General features: G+C 34.0%; 8 protein-coding genes across 8 annotated transcripts; 5 read left to right on the top strand and 3 right to left on the bottom strand.

Moving 5' to 3' along the window:
• The first annotated feature begins 369 nt into the window (after window positions 1-369).
• On the top strand, window positions 370-2,495 carry LOC116339471. The gene is made up of 2 exons (XM_031765361.1): window positions 370-883; window positions 960-2,495. Exons 1-2 carry the CDS (start codon window positions 844-846, stop codon window positions 1,442-1,444), a joined length of 525 nt encoding a protein of 174 aa, XP_031621221.1. The 5' UTR covers window positions 370-843; the 3' UTR covers window positions 1,445-2,495.
• Window positions 2,155-3,914, bottom strand: LOC116339470 (G patch domain-containing protein 11). Its single transcript, XM_031765360.1, has 5 exons — window positions 3,767-3,914; window positions 3,501-3,707; window positions 3,161-3,406; window positions 2,766-3,084; window positions 2,155-2,693 (listed from the first exon to the last, which is right to left on the bottom strand). The coding sequence occupies exons 1-5, from the start codon at window positions 3,820-3,822 to the stop codon at window positions 2,559-2,561; spliced, it is 963 nt and encodes a 320-aa protein (XP_031621220.1). The 5' UTR covers window positions 3,823-3,914; the 3' UTR covers window positions 2,155-2,558.
• A 52-nt stretch (window positions 3,915-3,966) lies between these two features.
• LOC116339447 (nucleolar complex protein 3 homolog) lies at window positions 3,967-6,977 on the top strand. Its single transcript, XM_031765323.1, has 5 exons — window positions 3,967-4,069; window positions 4,139-5,078; window positions 5,146-5,842; window positions 5,940-6,566; window positions 6,634-6,977. Exons 1-5 carry the CDS (start codon window positions 4,064-4,066, stop codon window positions 6,875-6,877), a joined length of 2,514 nt encoding a protein of 837 aa, XP_031621183.1. The 5' UTR covers window positions 3,967-4,063; the 3' UTR covers window positions 6,878-6,977.
• Window positions 6,923-9,178, bottom strand: LOC116339448 (leucine-rich repeat-containing protein 47-like). The gene is made up of 6 exons (XM_031765324.1): window positions 9,015-9,178; window positions 8,411-8,945; window positions 8,218-8,341; window positions 7,904-8,145; window positions 7,352-7,822; window positions 6,923-7,276 (listed from the first exon to the last, which is right to left on the bottom strand). Exons 2-6 carry the CDS (start codon window positions 8,894-8,896, stop codon window positions 7,007-7,009), a joined length of 1,593 nt encoding a protein of 530 aa, XP_031621184.1. The 5' UTR covers window positions 8,897-8,945; window positions 9,015-9,178; the 3' UTR covers window positions 6,923-7,006.
• A 23-nt stretch (window positions 9,179-9,201) lies between these two features.
• On the top strand, window positions 9,202-10,657 carry LOC116339449. Its single transcript, XM_031765325.1, has 4 exons — window positions 9,202-9,537; window positions 9,607-9,634; window positions 9,726-10,232; window positions 10,300-10,657. Exons 1-4 carry the CDS (start codon window positions 9,301-9,303, stop codon window positions 10,488-10,490), a joined length of 963 nt encoding a protein of 320 aa, XP_031621185.1. The 5' UTR covers window positions 9,202-9,300; the 3' UTR covers window positions 10,491-10,657.
• On the top strand, window positions 10,594-11,328 carry LOC116339450 (mitochondrial import inner membrane translocase subunit Tim10B). The gene is made up of 2 exons (XM_031765326.1): window positions 10,594-10,709; window positions 10,796-11,328. Exons 1-2 carry the CDS (start codon window positions 10,689-10,691, stop codon window positions 11,162-11,164), a joined length of 390 nt encoding a protein of 129 aa, XP_031621186.1. The 5' UTR covers window positions 10,594-10,688; the 3' UTR covers window positions 11,165-11,328.
• A 249-nt stretch (window positions 11,329-11,577) lies between these two features.
• LOC116339904 (vacuole membrane protein 1) lies at window positions 11,578-21,872 on the top strand. Its single transcript, XM_031766000.1, has 6 exons — window positions 11,578-12,252; window positions 14,124-14,674; window positions 18,817-19,097; window positions 19,175-19,456; window positions 19,542-19,851; window positions 19,935-21,872. The coding sequence occupies exons 2-6, from the start codon at window positions 14,294-14,296 to the stop codon at window positions 20,352-20,354; spliced, it is 1,674 nt and encodes a 557-aa protein (XP_031621860.1). The 5' UTR covers window positions 11,578-12,252; window positions 14,124-14,293; the 3' UTR covers window positions 20,355-21,872.
• Window positions 21,873-22,721: 849 nt separating this feature from the next.
• LOC116339905 (60S ribosomal protein L22) lies at window positions 22,722-24,526 on the bottom strand. The gene is made up of 4 exons (XM_031766001.1): window positions 24,411-24,526; window positions 23,765-23,924; window positions 23,204-23,661; window positions 22,722-23,128 (listed from the first exon to the last, which is right to left on the bottom strand). The coding sequence occupies exons 1-4, from the start codon at window positions 24,420-24,422 to the stop codon at window positions 22,862-22,864; spliced, it is 897 nt and encodes a 298-aa protein (XP_031621861.1). The 5' UTR covers window positions 24,423-24,526; the 3' UTR covers window positions 22,722-22,861.
• Window positions 24,527-24,775: the final 249 nt, after the last annotated feature.

Below are 24,775 nucleotides of genomic sequence, written 5' to 3' on the forward strand. Positions count from 1 at the left end.
TTTTCATTTTTACGGGGTGCAGTGGTGCGTTCGTGTGTGTATGTGTATTTGTGTGCATGTGTGTGAACTATTTATCAGAATGAAGTCAGTCAATATCTATATACATATATGAAAAAAATTCAGTTTTCCTTTGTAAACATTTATTATCATAACAGACCTACCATAACCCCATATAACCGTTGAGAGTGTCGTACAGTTTGAAAACATCAACACACTATACAACCTTGTGAAGATCACATTTTGAAAAAAAAAAAAAAAAAAAAAAAAAAAAATATTCCGATGGAATATCGTCAGTGTGATTTGAGTGTGATGTCATCCAATGTTGAATATAATGCAAGATGATATTTTTTATGAATGCAATTTTATATTTGCTCATTTTGTGTGTTGTGTGATATTATCGACGTAGCAAATGTTGTGACAGCAATGTTATAGTACGTTTTTTATGCGATGCGACTGCGCGTAGTCGTTGACGTCTTAGACCAAATTGACATTTAACCAAATCATGTGGACTGGAAAGAGAGCAAACAAATATGACAAGGAACTTCTCTCGCAAATTTTCCATTGACACGAATCATGCGCACTCTTTCTCTATTCGTTCAATGTGCACATTAAGTGTAAAGAATTGCTAGGCTGCATATTGAAATTTATCGTACATAGATAAGGAAATCGTAAATTAAAATGCCAAATCCTATATTTTCACAAAAGTGTTCCATTTAAACTATTTTTCCCTATAAATATACGTGATAAATCACCAAAACCTTTGTATAGATATTTGAACAATACGACAGGGAAATATTTCTCATTAAAATTAGTTCAAACAATATAGAATGTACAGAGAGAAACATGTTTATCATTTTATATTTGATGTATTTATGTAATTCAGGTAAGGAGTTTATGGACACAAAAAGAGAGAGTTTATGGATTGATAATTAATTCACCGTTTTTATCTTGAATTACAGTTGAATCGCAGTCAATATATGATATGCCCCATAAGACATCAGAAGCAGAAAAACGTTCCAACAATATGTGGTGCTATGCATGTCATTCGATGTCCGAAACTGGTGATATGTGTGTCGAGAATATAACAGCGAATGTGTCAACATTTTTTAAAAAATGTAAAGATGACGAATTCATTTGCATGGTTCAGAAATATTCCTACACAACAAGCACGGAAAATTCCACATCAAGTCAAAAACTATGGTCGCTAGAACGACGGTGCGCAAGCAATTGTGAGGCGGGTTGCATTGTCATTGGTGAACGTACAAAACTCTATGCATGCACATCATGCTGTAAAACATCGTATTGCAATACGGATAAGGGAGCGGCCGCCAAATTATCAACAACTCCAAATAATCCAATCGAAACATTCATTATCACGATATTCATAATGATTTTAACAAAATTGCTTGCCACACCAAATTATAATTGTTTACAAACTTCCTAGTTGGACCAACTATGGAGATTATTTGTTTTTTTTTCTTTCTTTTAATCTTTGTGTGACTGATGCTGATTCAAAATCATTAATGCAACATTAAAAAACAAATATTTGCAAACGAACGACATCAAGTGTAAATAAGTTTTATTTATTGATAAGCGGAAAAGATGATTCATCGAGTGATAGAAATTCGGAGCTGCAATCTATTCATTAAGTGTCGGATATTTTATGTAGAATCAAGGAAAACGATATCAGGTTTTATTGAGAGTTTTGCTTAAATGGTAACCATAGATTTCCCATAAATATTTATCGTATTTTGCTCAAAATCTATTAAGTAGAATTTTTGAAAGTATTTTCTTCCAGTTTTCTTTTTGTTCTTCATATTTCGCGAATTGACATCACCTTGTTGTTTTCAATTGAATACCTATCGTGTGATTTGCTCACACAAAGAATCCTTCAAAAGTAGTTATGTAGACAACTTTCCGCTCTTTTAAGATGAAAAAAATAATAAGAGTCATGAATTGTTCCATGTTTTTAACAAATATCTTTTTAAAAAGTGATTAATTGAACACATAGTGACAAAATATTTTAATGATGATTAACTCAAGAGTGAAAAAAAAGTAATTTAATATGGAATCTTTGCTTTAACACCGAATATAGAGCTAGAATATGAGACCAATCATTTTATCTAAATCTCAATAGTAGTAGCAGTAGTATTTATTGTCTGTCGACCGTGTAAAACAACTATTTCCTTCAATGAAAATCGATATTTGGAGTTTCTCGCAAATATTTCTAAAATCATTTTAATCCATAAGCGATAGCATTATTATTCTAATTAAGAAAAAAACAGAATTAACTCATCCTATCATTAAAACATGAATTGATTATTATCTAAGTGTTCACAAATGTGTCAAATTAGTGAAATATTTATGTTTGTAGAGGGTTTTTAACCCGAATCATATGTAACTCTGCCAAAAACCAAAGAATTCATACCAAAACAAAATCAATCCATTAAATAACTGATTATGTAATAATAAAATACTTCTTTAAAGTGAGAATATGTTGGTCATTGTTTTTTAATTGGAAAAATAATTTGGAATTTTTCGACACTAGTACTTAAAGTTCAGTGTTCATCTTTTGTTGTGCCCGGACAATTGGCTTCCAAATCATCTACATTTTCGTAATGAGTGCCACACCAGTGGCAATAACAATATGTAGTTCGAAGGTAAGTGGTTAACATTTCAACCTTTTCAGAAGTCTGCAAATTGAAAAAGAAAAAGAATCAACGCTAATTACATGCTTGAACCAAAGTACAAAAATATGAAATTACCTCGTATTCGTCTTCTTCATCATCAGTATTCGGTGCTTCATTTGGTATTTCTTCAATTTTTCTCGTTTCTTCTTCTTCAGATTCAGAGCTACTAGAGTCGGAACTGTCCGACATATGTCCAAAGTGCTTCTTTGCTACACTATCATCACTGCTCGTTGAATCTTTTCGCAGTCGTTTTGGTTTCTTATCATTTTCATCATATGGATCTTCTTGTGTTTCGGCCGGTTCACCTTTGTTGCGTTTTGGCCAAAAGAATGCCATCACTGATTTTTCAATTGAAGCGTCGATATCAAGCTTTTCACATGCTCGCTGACATTTGCTGTGAGACAAACAAATTGATTATTAGCCAAAATATGTTTTGAATTCAAAGTAATTGAATAAATGTAAATTTGTACCATAAATCAGCTTCAAGTTGTCGATCACAATTTTTCTGTGCCATTCGTTGCCTGAATAGATGCAACGATGATGTACTAGTTTCGCTTTTTGCTTCGGACTTTGTTTTACGCAACCGTTCTTTGTATTCCTCCAATTGTTTTATTGCTGCCGCACGGCCTAATCCGGCACGGTCACTTTTGATTTGAATGGAAATTGGCTCAACGATACCTGTGGAAGATCGACCAATAGCATCACCTTGTTTATACCTTAAAGGCGAATCACAAAAGAAAAGAATAATCGAAATAATGGAAACATATAATGAAAATGAAATTGCAAAAAAAAGTGAAGTTATGTTTATACCCCATTTTGGCAAGCATTGCAAATCCTTTATTATCCGATGAAATGGCAGCGCTCAAACCTTCCTCCCGACGTTCCGCCTCCAATTGTTTCACTGGCTTTTGTTTATTCTTTTGTTCATCATCCAATTTTTTCTTTTCGTCTTCCAATTTGATTCGGCGAGCAATTTTATGATTTCCCACCAAACCGGGACGTACATCTGTCTCAATACTAAACAAACAAATTATTAAACATTAAACTAAGGAAAAAATGTAAAAAAAATTACTTACGTTTTAGCTAAAAAGGCATCTGACATATAATCATCTTCTTCACTTGATCCAGACATTTTTTTTCCACCTTTTTATTTTAATCGAAAATAATTATTTTTCCTCCAAAAATACCAAATAGTAATGTTTACAAACGTTTCACACACACACACAGAACTGGTCCCATTTTGACAGTTCAAAAATTTGACACATTTGAGCGCAGCTGTCAAATAGCACGTGGAATGACATGAACTGACTTTTGTAGTAAATTGTACACACATTTCTCTGTTTCACTGCTACACAGTGCCGACGATAAACACGATGGCGGTAAGGAATAAACGAAATTTTTCTATTCAATTTTCTTGTATAATAATATTTTCCAAATTTTTTTCATAGAAAAATGTGAAAATTAGTGGCGTGAAGCGATCACAGCATATAAAACACAAGAAAAACTTTGCACGACCTGGTAAAAAGAAGGATAATGTAAAAAACAACAAAGTCACCGAAAAACAATTGGCCGCGAGTAAAAAAGTATTTGGTAAACCGGTTGGACAAAAATCGAATAAACGTAAAGAGCAAAATGAGGGAACGATTCAAAATAGAAACGTGCCAAAGAAAGGAAAAAAAGTCGTACAATCAGAGAAACCAACTGCGAATGGTCATTCTGCTGATAAGGAAAATGAGATGGACGAAGAAGATCTTCAAGATTTGCTTGACATGATTGAGGATGAAGACGATGAAATGTTAAATCGATCGAAAAAACGTAAAAGGGATGCAGCCGATGGAGTCGTCGACGATGAAGCTGGCCAATTTGAACAGGAATATGCGCATCAACGTAATGCTGAAAAATCAAAAAAGATGCGCACAGTCGATTTATTGCCAATTAAAACAAAAAGCGGTGAACTTATTACGCGAACAACTGAGGTTGAAGTGAAAGACAAACCGAAAAAGGAAGCCGATGATGAAGATGAAAGTGAAGAAGAGGAAGTGGTTGATTCAGACGATGATATCGTCAATGATATTCAGAGCGAACAGATTAGCTTGGCGGCAGCAGCATCAGATAAGGCAATTTCAACCGCAGATTTGCTTATTTTACGTGATCAAGAGATAAATCGACAAAAATACCGTATCGGCATCATTTGTTCAGGAATTTTAGAAAAACCAGAAGATAAAATGAAAAATTTTAATGCACTGTTCGAATTGATGGACGAACGGCACAATGATGCACCGAATTTATTTAGTGTTCGAAAAATTGCCACCATGTCTCTGTTGGAAGTTTTTAAGGATATTCTGCCAGAGTATCGAATCGGACAAATCGATTTAAAAACACAGAAAGGTAAGCAGGTTCATAAAAATAATTTATTTTTCATATTAATTCCCTATCAATTTCTTGATCATTGCAGTAAAAAAGACAACAATGGAACGTGTGACGTATGAAGATGCTCTGCTTATGCACTACAAAAAGTATTTGCAAAAACTGGAAAAACTTACCAGTGGCATTTCGAAGGGTCAACGAAGAACATCGCAAGAATATCGTAAAATGGCGGAAATTGGAACGACATGCTTGTGTGAATTGGTGGGAGCACATCCGTATTTCAATTTTGGCCAGAACATTGCCCAACTGTTGGTGTATCTGTCGAATTGTAATATTCTTTCGATTCGTACAAAAGTAATGAACTGTTTCCAACAATTGTTTCGTGAAGATTCGAAGTTTGAATTGTCACTTTTTGTGGTGCGTCGCTTGAATCACTTGATCAAATCAAAATCGAATATGGTTCATGTTGAAGTTTTAAAATGTTTATTGGCCCTTCAAATAAAGAGTATCAACTTGGACGATGAAAAAGAAAAAGAGCTAAAACAAAAGAAAATGGAAGCTCAAAAGTCGCGATTGATAAATATGTCGAAAAAAGAGCGAAAACGAATGAAGAAACTGAAAGAAGTGGAAAAAGAATTGCAGGAAGCCAATGCCGAAGAAAATAAACAAACGAAACATTATAAATTGACCGAAATTACAAAAATGGTATTTACGATATATTTTCGTATTTTGAAGAATGATCCAAGCTCACAATTGTTGAGCGCATGTCTAGAGGGTTTGGCAGAGTAAGTGTTCAATAATTAATTTTTCACAAATACACCATATTGATTGACATCGATGGTTTTATATTAATTTGATTGACATCGATGGTTCTCATTTCAGATTTGCACACACCATCAATTTGGATTTCTTCTCCGATTTGGTTGAAGTATTGAATCACATAATGGAAAATGCCGAACCCGAACTCGGCTATCGTGAACAACTGCACTGTATTCAGACGGTGTTCACAATTCTTTCGGGACAGGGAGAAGTATTGAATATCGATCCGCTTCGATTCTATGGTCATCTTTATCGTAATTTGCTGGTATGCAGTGCTGGTAAAAATCATGATGATTTTCAAATTATATTGAAAACACTTAACGAAGTTTTGGTAAAACGTCGCAAGAATATTTCGCAATCACGAATGATGGCTTTTATCAAACGTATCGTAACGCTTTCTCTTCAATTGTTGAGCAATGGAACGGTTTCGTGTTTGGGCATTGTGAAAAGTGTTATGCAAGCGACATCGTCATTCGAAATTCTTTTGGACACAGACACAAGCACTGGATCGGGCAAATATGATGCCGAATTGATGGATCCCGAGTATTGTAATGCAAATTGTACGGCATTATATGAATTGGCAGCGTTGGTACGACATTATCATCCAATTGTGAGAAAGGTAGCAAATCACGTAGCTCGTGGTGTGCCGGCCTCTGGTGACGGATCGTTAGCGCCAGAAATTGGAAAATTGTAAGCCAACTTGAATCAAATTCGTTGCATATTTTATTTCATTTTTTTTATTTTTTTTTATTATTAGAACACCCATGGAATGGTTCTACAAATTCGATTGTTCAGCTATGGCATTTGATCCACCAATACCACCACCAAAACCGTTTGATCTGAATAAGCCATTCAAAGGCCGATTCTACTATACAAATGAAGATGTTGAAAAGGCTGTAAATAACTCGTTAGCTGCACCAATCCAATCACAAGGACAGTTGCTCGATTTCTATCAAGAAATACGATTGAATGCCACCAATGCACACAACGAAGACAAATAGATCATTTTGGATAGTTCCATATATATTTCTTTATTCAATAAACATTTGTTGATGAGAAAAAAAAATCAATATATTTTTTTCAAGTGAAAATATAAAAAATTGAAATGGATTAAATAAATAGTGTTGTTTTTATTCGCGTTCAACTGCAATACTTTCATTTGCATCGAAAATCAGATCGCCTTTGGCTGGATATACACGACGCAAATATCCTTCGGCATCGGTTATCTTCACTTGGCGAAGATCAAGTCGCTTGACATTTATATCACATTGTTCATTTTGACTAGTGCCAAAGCCAGCGATCAGCATTGCTTTAAGCAACGCTTCAATTGTGGCTACACAATCGCTATGCGCTGAATGACTTGTGATCTCGATAAAGATGTTTTTAGTTTCAGGTGAAATCTTTTGAAAAAAAAAGACATTTGAAAATAATTAATTATTTCCGAAGAAATTGAAAAATATATGTTTCACACTTACTTTTGTGGTTTCACCATTTGTGAGCGGCGGTAAACTGATGACTGTTCCAAGTGCGTCTTCGATACACGAGAATTGTGTTTGCTTCTCCAACAATTTCAAGTACTTGTGAATACCAGAATATGTGTTGCGTTGTTTTTGTTTTCGAATTGCTTCCGCCTCCGATTTCAGTTCGTTGTACAGCGCTTGAGCCGTTACGATCTTAGCTTTGCCCAACGGTTGAATTTTCAATTTATCAGCATCTTTAGCGGTGTAACGTACAAACGGTGTACAATCAGCATCCAATGGAAGTGGTAATTTGTTTAGGTCATGTGTAGCAATTGTTGATTTTTCACGTTTTCCGCACACGGTCTCGTGCAATTTCGTTTGAATATGCAAAAATTCACGAAATTTTCCATCGGTCAAGTTCACATTTTCCACGATGCAACACAAAATGAACTGACGAACATCTTTGATTGAATCTTCGTAAATGACCTATTCGATAAATTTTAATTTGTAAGTTTAATCGTTGATTTAAAAAAAACTTTGTTCAATTTAATAAAAAAATAGTAATACCTTGACGGTTTCATCAGTGTGACGTTTCAAATTGAACTTGTATCTTGCTTCGTCCGAACTTTCACTTTTCTTTGACTTCTTCGATTTGGCTGACTTCTGGCTGGAGTTTGAATCATTTTCAGTGGATTTTGGTGCATCTTCACCGTGTTGCTTAACATAGTCAAGCACCTGTTTTGTCCGGCACTGTTGAATTAATTTCAACAATCGCTTGTCTGCGACAGGATTTTCGGATAAATCGAGATCTTTTGAGGAAGATAACATAGTGATATAATCAAAATATTTGAAAATTCATAATCGTTTGCATCAAAACTCACCCTTCAATTTCGAAATGTTGGCCAAACTTTTTGGAATTTTTTTCAATTTATTTTTGGCCATGGAAAAATGCTTCAATGACACCAACTTATCGATACCGTGTGGAATTTGATCGATAGAATTTTCCTGAATAAAACAATATTTTACAAATAAATCGAAAATGGTGAGAGCACATGATTGAAATGTAAAAATTACCTTCAAGTAAATCTCTGAAAGATTACTATTTTCAATGGAATAAATGTGTGGAAAATCGGTTAGATTATTGGCAGATAAATCGATGGTTGAAAGTTTTGAACTATTCAATGTGGGGAACTGTTCAATTCGATTGTTGGAGAAATTGATCGTTGTCAAGTTGACCAGTTTTGTGATGGAATCAGGCACATTTTGCAATTTGTTTCGCGATACATCCAGTACCTTGAGTTTTTCAAGCGAACCAATCGTATCGGGAATTGTTTCAATTTCGTTGCCATATAACAGCAATGTTTGCAAATTAATGAGGTTAGATATTTCGATTGGCAGTGCTTTCAATGATGTATCGCTGATGTTGAGCAAATTCAACGATTCCAGTGCAAACAAACTGATATCGATGCCATCTTTGTCGATTCGTTCGCTGATTTCGGCACCAGCCAACTTCAGCTCACGCTTATTCTCGTCTTTTGCTTGTTTAATTTCTGGCCACATTTTTATGAATGAAATTAAACAACGGTGCGGTTTCAATGTACACTAACAGCTGTACGGAAAAAAATATACACGATCAAATAAAAAATCGAAAGAAAAATCCTCTCACACTTTAGCTTACATGTATGAAAATTGTTGTTAATTGAGTTTTCACATAAATTGTGCAATGACACGTCTGTAGTGAATTAGAGATCTTGGATTTTCTCTAGATCAAATCACAAAATCGCTGACTTTTATTTGGCTTGTTGTTGCACAGAATTGCGTATTGCGTTATTAGTGACATCTATAATATTGAGCAATTTATTTGACACATTCGTCTGTCAATTGAGAATCGCTGTATATCGTTTGTTTTGTTTGTGATTCGGTTTAGCTTTTAAACCGAGCAAAGAGATTCTATTTATCGCGGAATGGCATCCGGAGGTGGAAAAAAGCAAGCAAACCGGAATTCTACATCGAATTCAACGGCTCCCGCCCCAAATTCAACGGCACAAGAAAAACCAGAGAAGCCCGAATATGTGCCACAATTTATGCAAGAAATTTCCGATATAATGCGTGGTTATGGTGATTGTGAAAAACCATTGATGCAAACGGTGATTTTAGTCGAAAAAATTGTGATCGAACAAATGAGATCGTTGCTCATTGATGTGAGTAAATTGAAATTCAAATCCATTTCGTTTGTATAAACAATTGAAAATAATTTTTCAACATTTCAGATTATTAATGTGGCTATGGATCGAAAGGGTACAAATTGCAACTTCATTTTTATTATATGTATCCATTACTTCCATTAGTTACTGATTAATTTTCATTCTTTTCTTCTGATCAACTCTAGGTAAGCCACAACCAACACAAAAAGATTTTGAATTTATGATGAGAAAACATCCAACGAAGCTATTTCGCTTGCAAAAGCATCTCAAAGATTTGGACTTCAAGCGACGATATCAAGACATGATATCAGGTCGACCGATGACATATGCCGAGGACTTTGATGAGGAAAATTTTGAAGAACCAGAAGAAGTTGCCGAAAAATATGACGAAGAGAAAGTGCGCCGATTGTTTAGAGCTGACCGTATCTCGTTAACACTAGACGCAAAAAAATATGCTGAATTTAATGAGGCTCGTCGAACATCATTCCATTGCCGAAATTCGGCTGCAATCAAGGCAAAATTAAAGACCATTATAAATCCACCGGCCGGTGCCACCATTTCGGGTCATGTATATACCATTTTGGGTTATTTGGTGCACGAGACTATCGCAACACTTTGTGACTATGCTATCTTAACACGATTGGATTCAAGTAATCGTGCTGTTGATCCATTTCATCGTATCGCAACTTCAGGTAAAATCAACTAGATCACTATGATTATTCGAATCAATTAAATTGATTCAATGGTGTTTCGTTGCAGGCACTTCATTTTCAATGATGCATTTATGTCCCGAAGTAACACAAGGCCGAGCCGAAGATGGAATCAAACCAATTACAGTTCAAGAGATTCAAGAGGCAATGCGACGACACACAATGAACTACGAAAGACCCTTGGGATTGCATCGAAACATCATAGATCGTTATTCGTCAATGCCTTATTTAGCTATATAAATTTTATGATACTCATAGTATTACATATATGTATGATGAATGCTCATCGAATAACCATCAATAGCACATAGCTTCAAACTGTCAAATCATAACCTCAATTTTGGCATATTATCATTCTTGTACATTCAATCGGTTGTGTTGTTTAAAATAAATCGATTGTAGCAAAATAACGTTGTTTTCAATTTGGTGTGGGCAAAAATGGACAATCAATTTCGGAATGTAAGCTTGATTCGAACTTAATAAATCATGTTTGAATTCCTCAAAAGGATTTTTCAATTTTCATTAATGCATTCGCTTGTTTTCAGTTCAAAGACTTTCTTCAATTGTACAACAAATTGACTGAAATGTGCTTTTCACATTGTACCGACAATTTTTTCACACGACAATTAACAACCGAGGAATCGAATTGCTTGGATAAATGCGTTCTGAAATTCAGTAATGTAAATCAAAGAGTGATGACTAACTATGTTCACTACCAAGGAATTATCAACGAACGACGAGTGAAAGAAATGGAAGAACAAATGAAAGCAAACGAAGCTGCCGCTTTGGCTGCCTCTAATGTTCCAACCACTGATGCTAGTACTTTGACACCAAATGATATGGACATTTCGTCCAGCATATCGGCTGTGAATTCGGAGGAAACTCAAAGTCAAAGTCAGAATTTGGCCACATAGGATTTATTGCGATAATCATTTTCTAATTCAAACTGACACACCTGTATGGAACTGTTCAGTTAATTTTTAGTTAATTCTATTGATAAATAACCAAAGTAGATGTTAAAGATGCAAGTGCACTAAAAATAATAAAATTAAATAAACAAAAGAAATGTCTACTTTGATTAAGTCTATGTCAATTTTCACTAGATGTCGCTATCACGTTCGCTGGATTAATAGCTCAATTTTGAGCGTCATTTTGCACAAATTGACAGAACGGAGCATCAACAATGAATTTCAGTTTATATGCAATTACAATTATTCGCGTTGCGATGTCAAACAAATAGAAAGATGGGACATAACATATATCAACGCGCGTATGCATGTATTGGTTTGCAATTGTATTGGGTCCGTCAAACGCGCGCACACCGACACTGACAGCGACAACCATAAGCTGACTCGAAGAAAGGAAAATCATACGATTTTTTTTTTGTATTCTGTGTGTCTCGGTTCCGTGTTTATTGTATAAAAACCAACTAATCATTTTCTGTGTGAATCAATCGGTTATCCGACACTTGATATGGATGTGTGAACTCAATTTAATTAGATAAAACGAAGTAGAAAGAAATTTTGTGTAGAAAATTGGTTTCATGAATTTGCATTCGGATCAGTTTTGCATGAAAGAACAAAAAGAAAATAATAATAAAAAATTAAAGGGGTTCAACTGTGGCATTCAACACCGAATAAGTATATCTAAACACATTTTTATCGATTAATCGGCTTTGTACACGTATGACATTGTACTTGTGAAACACAAAGAAATAAACACGAAACACACACAATATTTTTGAATTTTGGTTTAATTGAAACAAAAAAAAACAAACAAACATTTTTTTTATCGAAACGACAAAGAAAAATCGATTTCGTTGAAATAAAAACCGAAACAACGAAAGGGTGTATTAGAATAAAAGTGCAAGACATTTTATTTTAATTGAAGCGAACAAAGAGGAGATGTACTGATTTTTGCAATAACATCCACCACAACAAGTGCATGATTTGGCGATATACCGTTTACGGCAATTTAAAAATAAAACCTTACCAAAGACAAAGTAAGCAAAAAGTTCTATTAATAGCTTTATAGATAAGAATCTTTATTTTAGTTTTGTTTTCAGTTTGTTTAGTTATTCTTTTGTTTTGATCGATAATTACGTTGTACTATGTCCGCCACGTTTTGTGACACCATTTCTCATTGTTTTTCGAACTGTAAATAAAACAAAATCATACCATCTATTTACGCCTGAATCAAGCGCTTTGCGTCATTGGGAGGGGAAAAAATGATCATTGTATTTTTCAATTGATTTGATGAATTTAAAACTTTTATCAAGAAATCAGTTTTTTATGATGTAACACTGCATTGATTAATAGCAAATGACTAATGAAGCGCAACATCACGCGACTATTTTTACGGTGTATTTTTCGAGTTAAATTTGTGTTTCGGCCACAGTTTTGTATTATTTCCAAAGAAAAGTGAATGAGTCGTAATGAACAATTGTTTCGTGGTCAAATGGAGTGACCCGTGTGAACAATGTATCATCACGAGATAAATGATTAAATTCGTCACAAAGCAACGAACTCGACTCATCTATGTATACGGATTTATTTTTAGCTCTCACACGAGCATCACTTGAGTAGTAAGAATAGCTCAAAGGTATCGAACAATAAAAATAGAACCATAAATTGATACATAAAATAACAATATAATCATATCTCATATTTAAGCTTCAAAGTTGCTATTTTTTTTACTCTTTTCGTTCACAATGGCTTTGAACATACGGTCTACTTTTCAACAGCTGTTTATCACTTACCAAATTACGCATAGCTGAATGTTAATTTGATTTGATGCCAACAAAACGTTGAATATGTACTTTGTAACTATGCGCCACATTTGCGCTAATAATTGAATTCTTTTACGTCAAATACAGTACGAAAATGTACGTTGAAAATTGATCAAAGAGGTGACTCTTTGGTAACATTTTCATTCGAGCTCAAATAAGTGATCAAAAGAGAATTTCGAAAAAAAATGCAATTGTTACCGCAAACCATCCCATGACGAATTTGAGTATGCAAATTATAATTTAAAATGTCAAAGGTTTAATGAAAACAAAACCAAAACCACCAACTCTCAGAAATGTTGTCTTTTTTTCACTTGCATTTGGATTGCGCTCAAATGAAATTTTCATGACAAATTGTACTTCTACCAAGTAAAATTTATTGGCCCAATAGCAAGTGCTCTCTTATTGACATTCGTAATGGTTTATTCATAAGTTGCATATTAACCAAGTGGCGTGACCGAATCTAACAATAAAAAAAATCGATCGATTCTCACTAATAGCGAAGAGGGGAAAACCCCGTTCCATTGCAATCAGCGTAATCTTTTAAATTGAAGATGATTTGAATGTAGCAACGTTTATGTAAATCCCTTCCCTTTGTAATTTCCACAACTTTTTTTTTCTGTTATCGGCTGCTTCATGTATCGAAAATACCGAATTCAATGGAATGGAATGGTATGTATCTACCGTTAAATTTGAATGGAATCCGTATGAATTTTCTTTCACCCGCATATAGAGAATTCGTGTCTATTGAAACATGGAGAATATGTTCGAGGCAATTGGTCACGAGCGGATTTTTCGGATTTTCGTTTTTGTTGATATTCCAATACGACGCATTTCAATGGATGCTTTTTCGTTAGACTTTTTATATTGATTTTTCTCCTCTTTTTTTGAATTTCCGTTTTTTTTTATTTGAATCCCGTTTACAATGTGTCTCTTTCTTTGTTAGAGAATATAAAAAAATGTCTTTTTTTTATCACTAACATTTTTAAACATTATCAATCTATTTCTCTCTTTTCTTTTTTGTGCTGCTTCTGCATAACACCAAAATTGTTTGTCAACACACGATTGGTTCTACTATGTTTTCTTAGCTTAGTGTGTCAATAGTTGCTTCATTTTAATTGTGATTAAAATCTTTAACCACTAGATAACTAAATAAACAATCGATAAAATTATCGAACTGACTGCCAACAACAATTTAACATAATTTACAAGAAAAAAAAAACGAACCACTAATAATAATACAATAACTAACAATATAATGCCGGCAAATAAACGTCGTTCACGTAATGGAAACGGAAATTCATCGATTTCATCACCAACATCATTATCGACATCAACAGCAGCTCAGGCCAATCTAAAGTCAACAAATTCGATTACAAAGATATTCAATAACCTCAACGGCTTTGCTAATGGTAGCAATTACAACGGATACCATCCGGTTGTTATAAATCATCAAGTGAATCACTCGAATTCAACGATAATTGCAAACGGCGTTGGAACAAACGCAACATCAGCATTTACCGCAAAACAACAACAACAATTGGATCGAAACGCATTTTTGTTGACATTGAACAAAGAACAATTGAAGGTCGAGTGCCGTAAACGTGGCCAAAAAACAACCGGCACCAAAACTGAACTGGTATTTTTTTCATTCGATTAACATCCGTACCTTTTTTACACCGTTTATCATCATAATTGGCGTAGTGTAACGTTTCTTTCGCCATTTTTTTTATTATTCATTTTGTTCGTTTGAAAGTTTCAATTTTTTAAAATATATCTTCAAATTATCGTTTGTAGTTGATTTGAATCCTGTTTTTATCATTGGGGCTTTTTTCGATTGATTTATGGTTTTGTTTTGCATTCATCTAGTTTTTAAAGAAAAAAAAACTGAATATTTTTTTAATCATTTGTTCCTGGAAAAAGGGAAACAATTGAGTGTGGTTTGTTTATCTGTGTTATCTATTTTTGAAAAGTTCTTTGCACTTTGTTTGGATTTTTGTTTATTGTAGATTGAATTTCCATTGTATTCTTTTCATCATGAATATTGTATTTTTACAACGTTTTTTTTCCGACATAAAGCCTTTTAATGATTCAGTGTGCATTACAGATAAGATTAAATTGCCATGCATTTACATCTACACATCTACTTCTACATAGTTATTATTTAAAGCAAATTCCGTAGGCCCTACAATAAACGGTACTGTTACCTCTTTGGGGATTTAAAAAAAACTCTGTCTCGTCAATGATAAATTTAAATGCAGTCCATTTCAATGGAAAATAATTTATTTCCATGTCTTGTTCTTCGTTAAAACTTCTCGAAAGATAATTTGTAATATACACATCAAACATGTTAAATGGAAACCACGTTGTCATAACTCATAGATATTAATCAGGTAACAAGGAGCTCATTTGAATTTATAACCATGGACGTTTGATGGTGTTGTGCTTTGTTTCACTTTCATTGTGTGATGGAATGGCGTGCACTTTATAACAGTAATTAATTTCACTTGCATTGACTTAAACTTCGACTCATTGCGAATTACCACTGAGAGAACGGTTGAATGACGTACTGCAAGTAAAAAAGTTATTATTATGTATTAGTCATGGCACGATAATATTTGCGTATTGCTCTGTAATTCATTATTACAATTTATTAACATGGAATGGGTTTTGGTAGCACAGAACACAAAATATCTACATGAACTTTGATCACAATTCATGTGCACATGCTGCACACCAATGTACTCGCTTCAAACGAGTTTTCCGACCGCTTTCAGTTCGAAAGGTTCACTGTGCCGAACAGTCAAACACACCGAACACCTGAAATTCATTGCATTTTCGAGTAGGTTACCTCTCTCGTTCACCTCATCAGACACATTAGCCGTGGACTTCCATTGTAACATGTAAGCCGAGTGTATTTCGTGTGTATTCATCAGTAAGCTATAATAAAAATCGTCGCGTCAGCCTCTTCATTCACACACAATCTCTGCGGTTAAATGATCTAAAACACATTATACTATGTCATAAAAAAATAATACTACAGACACATTGATTTCGCTAATCGTGTAAATTGCTCGTCAACGAAGCGGCTGTAGCACGATTGGGCCACGTTATTGTCGCTCATCCGTTGAATTTGTTACACTCTTTTGCATGTGTAACGTTCTAGTTTTTAAATTACTTTATTCGTTATTTTTTATGACTAAAATAACGAACCACATGCGGATGATACATATGTCTCAATGATTTCCATTGCGTACAAATTCAATTAAAGGTGATAAAATTATTGGGAAATTTCAATCAAATATGTGTCAACAAATGATGAAAAAATAAATAATAATAAGTTTAAATAGTCATCTGTCGTTCAGTTGAGCGAAGCGACGGTACTAATTGAACGAATGTGAGCTACGAAGCATGTGTTTGAGAACGCATGGTTAAAACACTTGATAAGCATATACGAATACACATGTGCGATATGGTGCGCGCACAACTTGTCGTTGTTTCGGACACAACATATACATACTTCATATCTCGTTAAGTTTGCATACACAATTGAGGCTATACGAAATTGTTTTTGTTTTTGGCCAAACGTATGTGGTAGTGTGTTTACGCTCACATGAATCCCATCTACGTTAACTTGACGCATTGAAACCACGAACACGTTCAGTCATACAATTGAAGTCACATGCAACACACAATCGAGTGCCTTCTTTTTTCACTAAAACAATAAAAATAATAAAAACATCTCTTTTTTCTGTGAAAAAGAATTCAAAGTATTTATTCACATTTTTGGACATCATATTTATTTCAAATTCAACTGCTTGTGGTGGCTAAATAAATATGTAAGTGATATAAAATGAATTACATTCGAAAATATTGTGAATTTTGCTAAATAAAATGACTCAAAGTCATTAGAGTTGAAAGTACACAATTTTCAAAAAAATAAAAACATGAATTTGTTCCGAGTAAAGACAATGAGTATGCGAGAAATTGCTTTTTGTTCAAAGTAATTCTCAACATTTTTCATTTTGCAAGTAAAAACAGTTTTCAACAACTTGTGATTTCTGTCATTTTCAATCAGTGAATATTCATCACACATGTACTTGTGTTTATGTATGTGTGAGTTATTGTTTGTCTGCGTTTTTTGAATGGCATTCAAAAGCATTGTCGTAATTAGCAAAATCGTGCCACTGCTTTGGAAGTGTGTGTTTATGTCTGAAAGATCGGTTCTTTCTCGATCCGAATCATAAGGGCACTCACTACAACAATAACAAAAACAATAATAATGTATGCATGAAATGCTTAATATGCGGTCATTTTGAATGGTCAAATGTCCGATAAAGATAAATCATTAAGTTAAATTGTGTCGGTTCTACAAAATTGGATTTGTAGTTAAGAAATGTTAAGGTGATCACCTTGACGAGTTCAATATCAATGTATTATGATCGTATATTTATGTGTCATTGAAATTCATCTTCCGAATTTGGTGCGAATTCGAATATCAGTCATATGCATAGAAAAAAGGGAGGTTTTGTCATCGGAAAATTATAAGCATTGAACAGTGATCGCCAACCTGTTGTAAATGTGATTTAAGCCGTTTCATTTACTTCAGTAGCCATGACTTTCACATGCTCGTAAATTGTATTTTTCTTTGCTGAAAACGAATGCAATGTCCATTGGATATGCGCGTAACATCGGGGGAAATACATAAAAATCGTCAGCTGTAAATCAGTGATGCGAATGACTTGCGCGCAAGTCTCACGTTGAAATATGAGCTCTTATGAAATCGAATCTGCGTTTTAGGCTGTGTTACACCGATAGAGTTGCGGCTTGTGGGTGATTGATCGTACACTCGCTCATTTTTTGCACCATTTACTATTTGCCGTGAAGAAAGTGAAATTAGTTCGTTGAACGATGTATGTGTGTGTATTATGGCGTTTACCGATGCGGCAAAGACTGGCCCCGTGCGTCTATTAAATTCTATGGTTGTCTGTGTGTAAGACAAAAAAAAACTGTTTCATATCAATACACATAAGTAAATATTTATTTTCGTTTTCATCAAAATATTCCACCTTACATCAAATCACAAATTGTAATGCGTATGCCCGATTTATTCCGATGGTAATATTTTTAAAAAGATGATCTTCGATGCCAACATCTTTCGTTCGCCAAAAAATGTGCATATTTCCTTCAAACAGCTGTTTTTCCACGTTTTCATTCTGACACAATTGACACGTATGTGTGTAATAAAACATTTAAACAAACGTATTATCGTCGACCATGCAAAATGCACGTGTGTGTATAGAACCATAAACGAAAACTAGAAACTACAAGTTTTATTGAATTTGCGACTTTCAAATGTTTCGCAGTTGGATCTGAAACGCAATGATATTGACGTCTATTTTGATTGTTGTGTTTTTTTTTGTTTCGTTTCGTCAAACGACAAATTCTCACATTTTCATCGATAATACACATTGAATACACGTAACATTTTCACATTTTCCGCATTTTTTTCGTCACTCAATGTAATTTCAACAATCAGTAATTGTTTTCGTTTGTTATTTTTCTTCTCTTTACCTTTTGTGACACGTATGTGTACCATTGAACCGTGTGCGGTTTTTTTTCATATTATTGTTTGAATTAACTGAAGAGTGCAAATTTTGTTTCGTCATTTGTTTTATTTCAGTTGAACTCAATTAAAAACTGGAATTTGATAAGCAGTCATAATTTGAAACTCAGTTGAAAAATTCATTGTAAATAATTGTTTGATTGTTTATTTTGCAGCTTCAAAGAGTAGGATTTAAGATGTCACTACAGCAGCAACAACAAAAAGCGGTCGCACAAAATAATAATGGCGGCCCCTTGCAAAAAACGCCACCGAAATCAGTAAAAACGGCCAACGGCACTACATCGGGCAGCAATGGATCACATTCAAAAAAGAAAGTCACCGATAAAGAACGAGAGAAAGCCGAACGAGAAAGTCTCGTACTATGGTATCATCCGATTCAAACGATTAAATACAGTACATTGGAATCGGTGGAATTGCTACGAACATATGGCAAAAAGTATGTGACTTCTCACACAATTTCCACTTAAATGACTCAAACTGATCAATCCTTCTTTCTCTATTTTTTTCAAATAGGACTTTAGAGAATAAATTAACTATTACAATTATCATTGCCACGATAGCAGTATTAAGTGCACTGTACCATATTCCGGGCAACCATCAAGCACTCTTCACCGTTGTACGACAAAATTTATGGTTTGTCGTGTATTGGGTCGGCTTGGGTGTACTGTCATCAGTCGGTTTGGGTACCGGTTTGCATACGTTCCTATTGTATTTAGGACCTCATATAGCCAGCGTTACATTGGCAGCATATGAATGTAATTCATTGAACTTTCCATCACCACCCTATCCAGATGAGTAAGTGCATCATTTTTTATGGCAAAATACTAATTGATATGCGTCTAAAAAAAATCAAAACTAATTTTCGTTCATTTTCCATTAGAATCATTTGTCCCGAAGAAACAGCAGCGAGCTATGTTCCATCGTTATGGAGTATAATGAGTAAGGTGCGTTTGGAAGCATTTTTATGGGGAGCTGGTACTGCGCTTGGTGAACTGCCGCCATATTTTATGGCCAAGGCATCACGTTTGTCTGGTTATGATCCAGATGATGCTGAGGATCTCAAAGAATTTGAAGAATTGAATAAAAAACGTGAACTGGGCGTTGAATTAAGTTTGTTGGAACGTGCAAAGATCTTTATGGAAAAAGCCGTTGAAAAAGTCGGATTCTTTGGCATTTTAGCATGTGCAAGTGTGAGTAAATTGAAATTTAAATTTCGTTCACATAAAACAAATAATAATCGAATTCATTTCTTTTTTTTTATTCAACATTTTAGATTCCGAATCCATTGTTTGATTTGGCTGGTATAACATGCGGTCATTTTTTGGTTCCATTCTGGACATTCTTCGGTGCAACGTTGTTGGGAAAGGCTGTGATAAAAATGCATATTCAAAAGGTGTTTGTTATCATTGCGTTCAGTGAAACATTGGTGGATAAAGCGGTCGATGTACTGGGATTGGTGCCAGCTTTGGGACCACGTTTACAAGAGCCATTCAAAGCATTCCTACAAAATCAGAAAACACGATTGCATCGTTCAAGCAAAGAGCCACCAAAAGAGTCGAAAAATTTAATTGCCAAACTCTTTGAGTACTTTGTCGTTGCGATGATTGTCTACTTTGTCATATCAATTGTAAATAGTTTAGCCCAGAGCTATCATAAAAGAATTCACAAAAAGAAATCCACCAAGAAAGACTAAACGAGCATTTTTTTGCCAAATCAAATTTTACTACGATAGCAGAATGACACAAATTTCGACGTTTGAATCACACGTTTTTCTACAGTTTATTGAGATAGAATGAATGAGTTTTATTTTGCTTTAGTATAATATCAAAATCGATGCACTCAATTGAAATGCATTATTATTTAAACAATTATTATCAGGTGAGAGTGTGTGGTCACCCTAGCGTTGCGTGAAAATTGTACAAAATGAAGTGCAAGACAACTTCTGATTCGATGTATAAATCTATTCCAAATAAGTTGCTTTTTCGAGAAAAAAAACGTTAAAAAAAGAAGAGAAACAAAAAAACAACATAGTAGAACGATTTGTCTTACGATATAGATGTTTAATTTATTCGAAATTCCATTTGAATGGCACCCAATAAAATGAAAAAAAAAAATTAAAAAATTAAATTGGATCGATGTGCATGTATGCCGGTGCAAAACATACACCGTCAATTTAAAACTAGATCAACCAAAACCCAAGTCAAATCTCTTCCGTCGCCCACTACAGTACAATACAGTACGGCGACGAAACGAGTGTTATTGTGTTTGTAATTTCATATAGCTAAATTGTGAGGATAGACAATTTATTTAAGAAATTAGCATATAAGCCCATCACTTTAATAAATGAATTTAATAAAAAGAAAACTGAACCAATTGCAAAAGACCACAATAGAATCATATTTATAATAAAATACGCTTTTCTGCCAGCAAAAAAAAATGAACGATGGCCATACCTTTCGATCAATTTATACACAACAAAAATGCAATTACTGAAACAATAATATGGTCATTACAAATGAATAGAGTATATGGTGAATTCCGATTGGACACATAAAATAACTTCTTCAACTTTCCTCTCGATTTCAATCCAAATTGATCTCTCAGGAAAGCATGGATCGCGGAATATGCCGAATTTTGTATTTAAGAATTTATGAGCGTTTGGCAAATTCAATAGAGTTTCTGTATTTATTGGGTGCGTGAAATGTCTTTATAAAAATAATCCCATGAATTATTCTTCTTGTTCTTTCTTACTTAGAGTTTTCCTCAATTTTTTCCCATAATTTACATCGACATTTCATCTGTTCCTTGTTTTTTACAATATTGAAACTGGTTGTGTGGTTCACCAAGTGTTCCGAATCAAACCAAATATGTCTAAACATGATTTGCAGGCAACATTCATTTAAAAAAAAAAAACAAAGAGCAACAAAATAATATTTATACACGGAAACGTAGAATATTTTTACGATAGAGTTCCGCTTTTTTGTATACAAACAGATGATATCGATGATAGACTTACCGTAAATAGTTACAGTTCATTTTAAGTGTCCATACCTGTTTAATGTGTCAATTTGATGATTTTCCGCTCTCAAATTGATCGATAAAAACAAATTTATAGAACATTCTATGACAATGCCATTTTACAAGTTTTTTACGTATATTTATGCATGGAATTACAACAAAATCAATAAACAACAACAAATCACTTTTAGAATGAATCGTGTATTTATGTTTTTTTAAATGTGAAACGTTTTATTTGTAAAGAAAAAAGAAATTATAAACAAAACTATTTATTGCATCTGTGCAATGAGTTTGAAATAAAGTGTGAATTATATTATGTAAAAATCCCAAGAAAATGGAAAATATACTTATGGAACATTAAATCATTTGAATTGAATGATCACAAAAAAAATGTTTTTTATTCTCATGATCAGTTATTTTCAGCGAAAAAGAGAAACAAAATGATGAAACCAAAATTTGAAACCAAAAAAGCAATATTATTGTCTGTCTATACAAACTGTAACTGAGTAATCGGGACAGGTAAGTAAAAACAGTTAAATATTTGTACATTCTGAACGTTATAAAAATTTCTTGATGCATGAGATATATATATATAGTTTGGACCTGTGCTTGAAACCGGTGAAATTTAAAAAAAATAATCGTTGATGGAAATGGCCGCCAGCCGACCATTTTTTGATTTTTCGAGAGTAAAAGTTTATGTTCACACATTCTTTCAGTTAAATGAGATTTTTTTTGAGCTTTTTTTAGAAAACTACAAATAAACAATGGAAAATGCATTCCAACAAATAATAACCTTTGGATATATTCATTTTCAAATTTTTCAGGTCAAAATTGAAAAAGCCATTTTTGGTTTCATTGTAAACGGGTTTGTTTTTGTTACTGTATCTAAGTGCTTAAGTCAGAAGTTTTATCATTTTACCTTTCAAAGTTAAATCACATTACATCTAACAATGTTAGACTAACATAACACGTGATCGATTTCACTTTTTGTTGTTTTCTTCAAATCTAAAATGTCAACTGAAAGAAGAACAATAAACACAAATCGAATGAACCAAATTTTCTGGAAATGTTTTTTTTTTTTATTTTCTCGGATTTTATGCAATAAATCATCCGCACAGTTTCCCAATTAAAAACCAAAAAAGGTGATCAATTTCAAAATTGCGCAGCACATTTCATAAAAATCTATTCGTTATCTTCTTCATCATCATCATTGCTGCTGATTCTGAAGTAACGTAATTCGTAGCTATCTTTTTCGTTAGCTACAACACGGATCCAGTCACGAAGGCTGTTCTTTTTGAGATACCGTTTGGTCAAATATTTCAAGTATGCTTTCGAGAAGTGGACGTCTGAGTTGACGATGACCTTCATCTTTTGACGTTCCAGCGTGACGTTGTTGCCCAAGTTGTTGACTTTACCGTTCACTTTGATGTGTTCGACCAAGTATTTTTCCTATTTTGCGAATGAAATCAATGCAAAATGAGTACACTTGTCAATCAAACTAAGCTTCAAATTTTAAATACTTACAAAGTCAGCAACATCCATGATGCTATCTTCAGCGATGTTGGTGCAATCGATGGCAAAACGAAGTTGAATCTTCTTCTTTTTCAAGCCCTTGCCACGCAATTGTTTCTTGCTAACGCGTCCTTTACCACTGGCAGCGGCAGCTTTAGCGTTGACACCACGTTTTTTCGGTTGTGGCTTGGCAGCGACAGCCTTGACGGTTTTAGCATCCTTGCTTTGTTCTTTTGCTGGTTCAGCAGCAACTGGAGCTGGGGCAGCCTTCTTTGGCTCTTCTTTCTTTGCTGGTGCAACCTTAGCTGGAGCGGCCTTCTTTGGCTCTTCTTTCTTGGCAGCTGGAGCTTTCTTTGGCTCCTCTTTCTTTGCCGGAGCAGCTTTGGCTGGTGCAGCTTTGGCTGGTGCAGCTTTTGCTGGTGCAGCTTTTGTTGGTGCAGCTTTTGTTGGTGCAGCCTTGGCTGGTGCAGCTATTGAGTCAATAAAAAAACAATACAAAACACTTTAGTACACACATCACTTACAAACACTTTGAGTACATTCTCATGATAAAAATTACTAAAACATTCGTACCTTTGCCCTTGGTTGCTTCCTTGGCTACATTAGCGGCGGCAGCTGGTTTTGGTTTTGATTCAGCTGGTTTGGCGGCTTTTTCAACCTTTCCTTTAGCAGTTGCTGGTTTTTCAGCTTTTGGCTTTTCAGTAGCCTTTGGCTTTTCTGTCTTTCCAGATTTCTACGGAGGAAAAAACAAACGTACACACATTAATTTAAATTCGATGTAGATTTGTTGACATGCTGCAGCTATATTGAGGTTATGTGATATTTTGGTCTCTTCCTATGACATAGTTTCGAACGAATTTTACTCGTGTAAAAAATCTCGTAAAAAATTATTCTCTCAATTAAAGTGTTCACTTCGTTGATTAATTGAACTTATAAATTTGGCAAATTTGAATCTGCTTTCGAAATTCACATGGCATTACAAAAATGTGAAGGGAAAACATTTCATACTTTAGTTGAAATGCTGTCAAACGAATATTGAGAGATATGGGCAGCAAATCACAATTTATTGTATCGTTAATTATTTGAATCATCCGCCGTGAAAATCACCAAAATTCACATAAACCACAATATTCAGGGTGTTAAAAATAAAATGTAACGATAATTTTTCACAAATTGCGTAAAAAACTTGAAAAAAATCGAAAAATTGTGCACAACTCACAGTCGGTGCCATGTTATCGGTACCACTTTCAGTGTAAAAAGAGAGAATCGTTCAATGACATACACCGATCGAAATGTTAAAATGACATTTCATCCAATATGGCGCCGAACATTCATGTGCTCGAATAAATTGGAATCGGATATTCCAGATGGAGTTCGTTCAATGCTCTAATGTCACATTTTAATTTTGAAATTATTCTTTTTTTTTCACTAAAGATTTTATACCATTTTTTCTCATTTAATATTTTGATAAATACTTTTTGTGAAATTCAACTGAATTTTTCTATTTTAATTTTATATAATGAATATTATTCCATATGAAAAATCATTTTTTTTCCTTGTAATCCCATAACTTTTGAACGACAA

The sequence above is a fragment of the Contarinia nasturtii genome, unplaced genomic scaffold, assembly GCF_009176525.2.
Source record: "Contarinia nasturtii isolate CC-2019 unplaced genomic scaffold, AAFC_CNas_1.1 Cnas_scaffold_533, whole genome shotgun sequence".
Taxonomy (NCBI): domain Eukaryota; kingdom Metazoa; phylum Arthropoda; class Insecta; order Diptera; family Cecidomyiidae; genus Contarinia; species Contarinia nasturtii.

What these genes read in the sequence shown, in the direction of transcription:
- LOC116339471 (XM_031765361.1), top strand. Translation starts at nt 844, where the DNA reads ATGTTTATCATTTTATATTTGATGTATTTATGTAATTCAG. An exon ending in GATGTATTTATGTAATTCAG is followed by an intron (nt 884 to 959) that starts GTAAGGAGTTTA and finishes CTTGAATTACAG; the next exon opens with TTGAATCGCAGTCAATATAT.
- LOC116339470 (XM_031765360.1), bottom strand. Translation starts at nt 3,822, where the DNA reads ATGTCTGGATCAAGTGAAGAAGATGATTATATGTCAGATGCCTTTTTA. An exon ending in GATGCCTTTTTAGCTAAAAC is followed by an intron (nt 3,708 to 3,766) that starts GTAAGTAATTTT and finishes TTGTTTGTTTAG; the next exon opens with TATTGAGACAGATGTACGTC. An exon ending in GCAATGCTTGCCAAAATGGG is followed by an intron (nt 3,407 to 3,500) that starts GTATAAACATAA and finishes TTCGCCTTTAAG; the next exon opens with GTATAAACAAGGTGATGCTA.
- LOC116339447 (XM_031765323.1), top strand. An exon ending in CGATTTAAAAACACAGAAAG is followed by an intron (nt 5,079 to 5,145) that starts GTAAGCAGGTTC and finishes TGATCATTGCAG; the next exon opens with TAAAAAAGACAACAATGGAA. An exon ending in TGTCTAGAGGGTTTGGCAGA is followed by an intron (nt 5,843 to 5,939) that starts GTAAGTGTTCAA and finishes TTCTCATTTCAG; the next exon opens with ATTTGCACACACCATCAATT.
- LOC116339448 (XM_031765324.1), bottom strand. Translation starts at nt 8,896, where the DNA reads ATGTGGCCAGAAATTAAACAAGCAAAAGACGAGAATAAGCGTGAGCTG. An exon ending in TTTCAGAGATTTACTTGAAG is followed by an intron (nt 8,342 to 8,410) that starts GTAATTTTTACA and finishes TGTTTTATTCAG; the next exon opens with GAAAATTCTATCGATCAAAT. An exon ending in ACACTGATGAAACCGTCAAG is followed by an intron (nt 7,823 to 7,903) that starts GTATTACTATTT and finishes TTTATCGAATAG; the next exon opens with GTCATTTACGAAGATTCAAT.
- LOC116339449 (XM_031765325.1), top strand. Translation starts at nt 9,301, where the DNA reads ATGGCATCCGGAGGTGGAAAAAAGCAAGCAAACCGGAATTCTACATCG. An exon ending in TGAGATCGTTGCTCATTGAT is followed by an intron (nt 9,538 to 9,606) that starts GTGAGTAAATTG and finishes TCAACATTTCAG; the next exon opens with ATTATTAATGTGGCTATGGA. An exon ending in TCATCGTATCGCAACTTCAG is followed by an intron (nt 10,233 to 10,299) that starts GTAAAATCAACT and finishes GTTTCGTTGCAG; the next exon opens with GCACTTCATTTTCAATGATG.
- LOC116339450 (XM_031765326.1), top strand. Translation starts at nt 10,689, where the DNA reads ATGGACAATCAATTTCGGAAT. An exon ending in TGGACAATCAATTTCGGAAT is followed by an intron (nt 10,710 to 10,795) that starts GTAAGCTTGATT and finishes GCTTGTTTTCAG; the next exon opens with TTCAAAGACTTTCTTCAATT.
- LOC116339904 (XM_031766000.1), top strand. Translation starts at nt 14,294, where the DNA reads ATGCCGGCAAATAAACGTCGTTCACGTAATGGAAACGGAAATTCATCG. An exon ending in TCACCACCCTATCCAGATGA is followed by an intron (nt 19,457 to 19,541) that starts GTAAGTGCATCA and finishes ATTTTCCATTAG; the next exon opens with AATCATTTGTCCCGAAGAAA. An exon ending in GCATTTTAGCATGTGCAAGT is followed by an intron (nt 19,852 to 19,934) that starts GTGAGTAAATTG and finishes TCAACATTTTAG; the next exon opens with ATTCCGAATCCATTGTTTGA.
- LOC116339905 (XM_031766001.1), bottom strand. An exon ending in GGAAGCAACCAAGGGCAAAG is followed by an intron (nt 23,662 to 23,764) that starts GTACGAATGTTT and finishes TTGACTCAATAG; the next exon opens with CTGCACCAGCCAAGGCTGCA. An exon ending in TCATGGATGTTGCTGACTTT is followed by an intron (nt 23,129 to 23,203) that starts GTAAGTATTTAA and finishes TTCGCAAAATAG; the next exon opens with GAAAAATACTTGGTCGAACA.